The 7868-nt window shown below is 40.7% G+C and overlaps 1 protein-coding gene across 1 annotated transcript; it reads right to left on the bottom strand.

Annotated features, from left to right (window-relative positions):
* Positions 1-2810: 2810 nt before the first annotated feature.
* Positions 2811-5222, bottom strand: mex3b (mex-3 RNA binding family member B). The gene is made up of 2 exons (XM_030766831.1): positions 4994-5222; positions 2811-4195 (listed from the first exon to the last, which is right to left on the bottom strand). Exons 1-2 carry the CDS (start codon positions 5220-5222, stop codon positions 2811-2813), a joined length of 1614 nt encoding a protein of 537 aa, XP_030622691.1.
* Positions 5223-7868: the final 2646 nt, after the last annotated feature.

The raw sequence follows: 7868 nt of genomic DNA, 5'->3' as shown, positions 1-7868 counted from the left end.
GTGTGCCGTCAGGTGGCAGGAGTCAAATCAAATGAGGAGGAATTCCACTCAGCACACAATGACAAGCTCTGCGTTTCATGAATAAAAGATTCCACAGCTACACACACACAAACAGAGCACAGAGACAGAGACAGAGCAAGAAGGAGACAGAGAGAGAGAGACAGAGAGAGAGAGAGAGAGAGAGAGAGAGAGAGAGAGAGAGAGAGAGAGAGAGAGAGAGAACCCTCTCTATCTTTTCTTCTCCTGTTGGGCGGTGGCTGTTTATTAAGTAAAGTCTTACGTCTTGCTTTGGATGCTCATTTTAGGTCTTTGAGATTGCAAGTATAACACACTGCATTTCCCTAACTACAGTAGCCTGAAGTGCAGATGCATTTTCCCTCTAATGGTCTAAGCTAGGCTTTAAAAATAGATAATGAATGACCTCCTTCCTGTGCAGCGTCACCGTCACATCTAGCTCAGTGCTATGACATTAGCACACCAGACATTTGCTCTCAATCTCTGCTTCCGACATAGATTCAGTAGTTGATTGGTTGGTCTTGGCCACCAGAGGAAACGCTTATATCTGTGTAACTCCTTGAAACTGCACAGATCCTTCCCATTAATGTCACTATCAAAGTAAATATACATCTTAAGGGCTATTTAGATATTAAGCCATCCTATTTGCACATTGATCTTCGTACTGCAGTTAAGGATCAGGATCTAATGGGAACTCAAGCTGAAGCATGTGTTCTGAATTTAGACAAAACACTTGTCAGCTCTTTTTAGAGCACTGGAATTGTTTCCTAATAGTATGGTTTATGAGGCCAATTCCTGAAGCCAGTATTTGAATGTTTCCATTTTAAACTGATCATTAAAGCCTGTTTTCTGTACATTTATCATCAAGCAACAGAGCATATTCTGAACCATCACCGATTTCACACACAAAAAACAAACAAACAAACAGACAAAAAAAACCATCTTGACGCTAAATTTAAAGGATAGTTTTTGAGAAAGTAAACACCAAATTTGAAACAACTTGCTTCTTCTTTTTAAATTGTTCTGATATGAACTTAGCACTTGACCCAGTTAGGGTCAAACATCGATGCACATGGATAATAATAAGTCTTAGTTTGTCACTGTTAGTACAGTGGAAGTCCCCTTGGGACTAACTGTGTCAGCTCTAAAACTGAACATTTCTAGATATTTAAATGAAATATTTACATCATCTGATTAAAACAGCAAATAAATACACAAATCCATAAATAGACAGGTTAATCCACTGCTAAAATCGGGTCTACTACAGAAAAATCTGTTTGCTAAAAACCATTGCTAAGATGACTATATTATGAAAGCGAGTAGGTTCTGGTGGAACACCTGAGGGAGCAATGCTTTTATTCACCTACTTAAAAAGAACTTAGAAACAAGACAATATTAGCACTGCTCATTTCTTAAAAAGTCATGCAAAAGGCATAATAAATCACTTGTGCACACTGCTTTTTTTTCATGTACCATTTTATTGGACTTATATAGAAATACTTAAAAAAACATGAAGTAGCACCATTACTTAAGTTTTACTTTATCATGTAGAACTTTAAATGTCAGAAAAATAAAACTCTTGATACATTTCAAATCTTGTTTCAGCAAATATAATATTAGTATTTGACCATGAGGTTAAAGGCCTTTTATTATAAAATAAAATATACTTTGTTTTTAAACTTTGCTCAATAAAGTACATTTACGCTCAAGTAACTTCACCTACATATACATAAACAAGTGGTAAACAAACGTATTAAAATAGAAATACTAAAACTATAGTGGTGCAACAGAACTCTGTAATCCCACTGGAATCTAATTCATACAAATTTTAGAAAGCATAAACTGTTCCTTTTGTCAGACTTACTAAGTTTTATACATTTCAATGCTTCGTAATAATATAGAATAAAATATGCTTTATATTACGGAATAAAAAATATGCTGGGTGAAACGGATTTAAAAGACATTTTTTGCTGAACCTATAAACCCTCCAACCCAACTGAATACTGTTAAATGCAATACACATTTTGTGGTTTGAATTTCCATCCACACTTGTGTGATATTAAAATAATACAGTGTTCATTGCCATAAGGCCATACTAAAAAATAAAATATATTTTAACCCAGCTACAAAAAAGTTCACTGAACTTAAATTAAAATATTTGTAAACATCTTTGAAATACGAAATATAATCTTTCAAGTCAAAAAAGAATAAAATACTTCAATCTGTATTAATGTAATTAATATTTAAAACTTTCAACTTGTGGAATTTTTAATCTATACATATATATGCAGGATATGTTGTTGCTCTCCCTCAAATAGTTTAAGCTGAACTAAAGCTGCAGTATCTTCCTCATGACAAGTCAACAATCCTGTTAGATGTGAAGCCCTCCAAATTTCACAACCACCAACTCTGCTACCAGTACATTCGATCAGAAAAATCGAAAGGCTTGTTATACTAACAGTCTATACACTGACTTATGTACCTTAGGCAAGATCTCTGTCCTTATTATAACTTCATTAACATTGTGTACACTTTACTAGAACTATTGATTACTAGGCTTTAATATTTAAAACATGCATTTGATGTTGAAAATATTTGTCCCAAGCTACAGTACATTATAAACAATCACAACAGAGCCCTGGATAGGTGTCCCTTTTTGGATACTGCAGCTTTACATACATATGTATATACACATATGACAAAACTTGTTATTAAGATTTCATAAAGCCATAAGAGGAGTTTTTTTTATTTGTTTCTTCTGTTGTTTTGTTGCTATTGTAGTCAGGGGCACGCATTTAAGAAAATATACGTATAGCCTGAGTAACTGCAGCATGACAGACGGGGCATTTGGGCTCGTTCCTCTCGCAGATGCGGTTGGCACACTCCATGCAGAACAGGTTGTGGCCACAGGGTACCAGCGCGGCAATGACCTCGCTCTCGAAGCACACCGAGCAGTCTCGACTGCCCTTGCGGCTCGTCCCAGACGATGAGGAGGACGAAGAGGAGGAGGAGGAGGCGGAGGAGTCGGACGGCACCCCGGGAAGGTGGGACCCTGGCAGGGAGGCCATGCCGTTGGAATAGGTCGGGAAGCTCAGGGTGCCACCACCCGGGTCGCTGCGGACCCTTCGCGCGAGTGGGTGCTCTGTGGCACTACCTGCATGGTGCAAGGGTGGAGACAGTCTGGGTTGGCTGGTACATCCCACCCCATTTGCCCTCCTCTGATTGACCATCATCCCGTTAGCGTTAGTGGAAGCATTGGCAGGGAAGATAGTGGAGGTGGTGCCATTTGTGGGGGTCACACCACGGTCATATTGAGACCAGATCAGGCCAGGCGGTGCAGGTGTGGGGTCAAAACCAGGCGAGGACTCAAAGGTCAGGTCAGTGCAATCAGGTGAGATCACCTCACCGCTGTAGACAAATCCATTCCCATTGCTGTTCACATTGATATTGATGTTGTTGTTGTTGTTGTTGCCATTGCTAGAGGCAGTGTAGCTGAGGGCAGGACTGGGAGGGCTGTAGTCGGCCAATCTGGAACTGTTGTTACCAAAGTAGGAGTCGGTGGAGGCGCTGCCGAGAGAGCTGGAACTATCGTTGCGATAGTTGGAGAAAGGCTTGCGTACGGAGTTCGGGGTGACGCTGGAGCTAGGCTTGCTCCAAAGGCTGGCATGGCCATGCAGGTCAAAGCCCACGTCTGTGCCATTGGCGTGGAAGTCATTCTCGTCTGTCAGCTCAATGAGGCCTCCAGTACGCATGGCAATGTGTGCTTCAATTTCCTCGCGAGCCCGGTCCACATTCTCAGGCATCCCGGTCACCTCGAACACTGGCTCTTTGTCCCGGCTGGGCGTGACTATGTAAGTGTGCGTCTGCTGCTGGATGCGTTTGATGGTAGCCCCCTTGGGTCCAACCACCAAACCCACCACCCTGTACGGCACCCGCACCTGAATGGTGGTCTGCCCCGGCAGATTAGGAGGTCCAGGCACAGAGGCACCCCCATTCAGACTGCTGTTTTTGTTCCGGGAGGCTCGGATCATAGAGAAGTGCTCGGCTGCGGATATGATCTCCCTCCTAGCCATGGCTACATCCTCTCTTCTGCCTGTCACAACAAAGACTGGCTCCTCTCCTCGCACAGGAGTCTTGATATAGGTGTTGGTCTTTGCTCGCAGGGCTTTAATTTTGCAACCTATATTTGAAAAAGTAAAACATGAAAATAAGCAGGCACAAAAAAAGAGAGAGAGAAATTGCTAGTTGAAAACGGCACACATATATGTTAAAACCACATGGATGCTTTTAAAACTTGTGCCATCTAGATTGACAAAGTGCAACAATTCGCTCTTTTTTACGGCATAAATTCAAACCACATGCTCAGCAACATGACATACAGCAGCTCAGGTCAAAAATAGCACAGGGAAATACGCATGCAGAATTCATGATCTGTCGCGTTGCAAACATATCAAGTAATCAGGTATATAAGGGATTGGCATTTATGCAGTAGGTGACTGTGTTAACGAGTGGATGCTTCAAATACCTTAATACAACAAAACTTTTTGCATATGAGTCGCAAGGCTTCCTGGTTTGCTATTTCTATGTATTCCAGAAAACTCACTCATAGAGCCGAAAGAATATAAACAAATAGTATAGAGACAAAGCAAACACGATGCTAGAATGAAATTACCCTTGTAGTGCAGTAAGATTATAAGTGGGACAGAGTGATATAATATTACAAAGGAAGTGAAGATTCCGTTGATATTGTTTTAGCATGTCAGTGGCTATGTGCAATTACAAGCAGCTATTCCTTCACTTGCTTTTGTTTAGTCGGGGTCAGAGGAGGCAAAACAGTATTTAAAAAAACATGCTTCTGTTTGCTTATGTTTTCATGAATCATAAAAGAAGATCCCTTCTGTTAGTGTTTCATACAAACTGGCTTATGGTGCGACCAAAACATAACAAAGAAAAAGAAAGAAGAGTATAGACTGGGTACCTTGTCTTCCAACGATTTCGGCAACATGCTCCGAACTAGGAACTGGAACACACTCGGTCATGTTGACGCTCTTTTTCCTCGGCTCATTGTCATACATGGAATTTTCATCGTTATCCAAGCCAAGCAACGAAAGCTGGTCCAACGCTATCTGTAGAGCTCTTTGGTCGTCCAAGGCGTCCCCCTGGTTGCTGCCATTCCTCTCCATGTCGGCAAAGAGCGAACTAGGCATCTTTAATATTTTGCAGTCTCTGGGATCAAGAAGATCAGACAAAGGGGAAAACTACGGAAGGAGGGTGGGATAGATCAGGGAGAGAGCGGGGGCACCCGGTTTCAAGCCACTGGTGCAAATCAGTGCTTTTCCTTTCCTGACAGTAAAAAATCAGTGCAATCCGACCTGTAAGAACGATCTCTGCACCCAAGTCCCGAATTTTCTCTGAACGGACGGTATGTGTATTCCAGGGGTCTGTGTCGCTGGAATGCCGGCGGTGGCAATATTCCTTCAAAGAGCCCCTCCCAAGCTCACTCACTCAGCGCTTTTCTGTTTTCTGTCTGACTTGCTGCAGCCAGACACAGCACTACTGGGGGATATGTGAGAATGACGTCACCGGTAGGGCAGGGACGGTGCAGTACTGCTTCTATTTTGCATAAGGGAAACTGATTGGACAGATCTAGGTGGAAGGGAGGTGACCAAGTCAGGGAGCCGTAGACTCTCTCATTCCTTTGTTGTCCCATTAACGCAGAACACGCTATTTCTATGAATTGAGGTATTTTTTTTAAACTTCGAACGGGCTTGGCGCAGCCATCTCTAACTTGCAACAGGTTATCCTATACCCACAGCCACTGTTTTTTATTTTCAGTTTTTGCAAATTTTTCTTATCATATGGCATACCTCAATTTATCTTGCATCTTAAAAGTTATTGATTATCTGTCATTTCACTTGTCGCAAGCACAACTCAGACCTATGTGCAGTGAGAGCAAAGCGCATACAATGTTACATTAATACTAATCATAACAATCTCATATTCTGATGCAAAGATTAAGCGAAGGCATTTTGTTTTGATGTAATTAGTGAAACACGGGTAACCAGAATTTCAGACTCAATGTCTGAGAGTATTTTTGTCCAAATGAGGATGTCCATTAGGCCTAATATAACGGTGCACATCAACGATACTCCAACTAGCCTACTTTTATCGCTTCGTTTTTGTTGGGCAACAGCGCACGTACTTTGGTAAATGCCGAAGAGCAAAGCAGTTTGTTAATATATACGTTCATACTCTTAACATTTATGACGAGGAAAATCGATTTAGACATGCCCAGACATGTGCCCTTTGTCTAAGTTCCTTATTAGTGCTCTCTCTCTCTCTGTCTCTCTCTCTCTCCCTCACACACACACGTACACACAATAATTGTGTTCATAGTCGGCTGTAGTGTTAAAGGCATGTTACAATGTCCAAGGGAAAAAAACACGTTGTGCCATATTTCCTCATAAGCCTCGTCTCAGTACTGTACAAAAAAACAAAACAACTAACCAAACAAAACCCCCCGAAAGGACCGATCGTCAGATGACATCACCCTCTCCTTCACTCTCGCACAACAACTTGAAACAACTAACAGGTAATTGCCGTGTTCAAACAAATCTCATTTCCTCTAGTTGTTGGCATGTTTACAGTGCGTACGGAAACAGCTGGCAAGAAAGCCACAATCCATGACATCTAGAGTAAAAACAACCGAGATCTGTCTAAAAAGATGAACTAAAAGATTTCCCACGGAAAGGAGTGGAATGAAATCATCCGTTACGCCATGGTCTATTTTTTTTTTTAGATCAGTGTTAGGTTGGTTAGGTAGGTTAGGTTCTAGGTACCTAGACCAGAATAAACAAACAAATAATCTACTTCATATACTTTTGTTCTATATGAGTTTTGCATGCAGTCAAGCACTGGCAAAGATCAAATTTCCATTGTCTGAACAAAAGTAAAACAGCTGTAGACCCCCCCCCCCCCGCCCCCTCAAAAAAAAAAAAGAAAGAAAGAAAAAAGAAATACAATTTTCCTTAAGCTACAGTGGAAGGAAAGTGAGTGGAAGGAGAGACTATGGTTTGTTAGGGTCTCCCAGTGGGTTCTGTATCTAGAAGCAAATGTGCCTTTTGTGACCATGTAGGAGAATGGGATGGGGGAGGGGGAATCCACTTCTTTTACACAAAGAAATTTTCAAACCAATTCAGGGGCATTGAAACGAGAAGCACTTGCTTTGTCACCTCAGCTCTGAGGAACAATTGGTATGCTAATATTAACTGCTCCAAACCTGAGAATTTTGGCAAGAGCTTTCTTGTTAATATTCACCCCTTTCTTTTTTTTTATAAGATGAATGTGTGCATTGTCATAATTTCATTGTTACATTTTATTTCCGTTTAAAAGCATTATGCATAGTATTCAGGTATAATGTGAATTTCATACAATTTCATACGTATGACGTTCAGTCATCTGCAATATTCCATATAAAACTGTAGAGTAATTCAAGCTGAGCTTTACTGATATGACATAAATAAGGCTAAAGAACAGTCACCTCCATGGTCAACAAACTGGCGTTTGTGTGTGTGTATGATGTCACGCCCACAAACACACAATACCTGTTGATACCTACATTTTTTGTGAACTGGTAAACAAAATGTTTTGAAAGAGTGGATATACAGTATTACCGTTCTGTCATAAGACACACATTATGTAAATTATGCAAATATTACAAGAATAAATGTAAAAAATATACATGTATTGGTATTTGGTATTAAAAACTGTATTCCTCATGTATGTTTTTGACATAAATACTGTTTACTTTCATGATCAAACTTAATAGGTGCAAACAAAATCAATAAAATAAT

This window comes from Chanos chanos, chromosome 2, assembly GCF_902362185.1.
Source record: "Chanos chanos chromosome 2, fChaCha1.1, whole genome shotgun sequence".
Taxonomy (NCBI): domain Eukaryota; kingdom Metazoa; phylum Chordata; class Actinopteri; order Gonorynchiformes; family Chanidae; genus Chanos; species Chanos chanos.
This window is presented reverse-complemented; position numbering and strand designations above follow the sequence as displayed.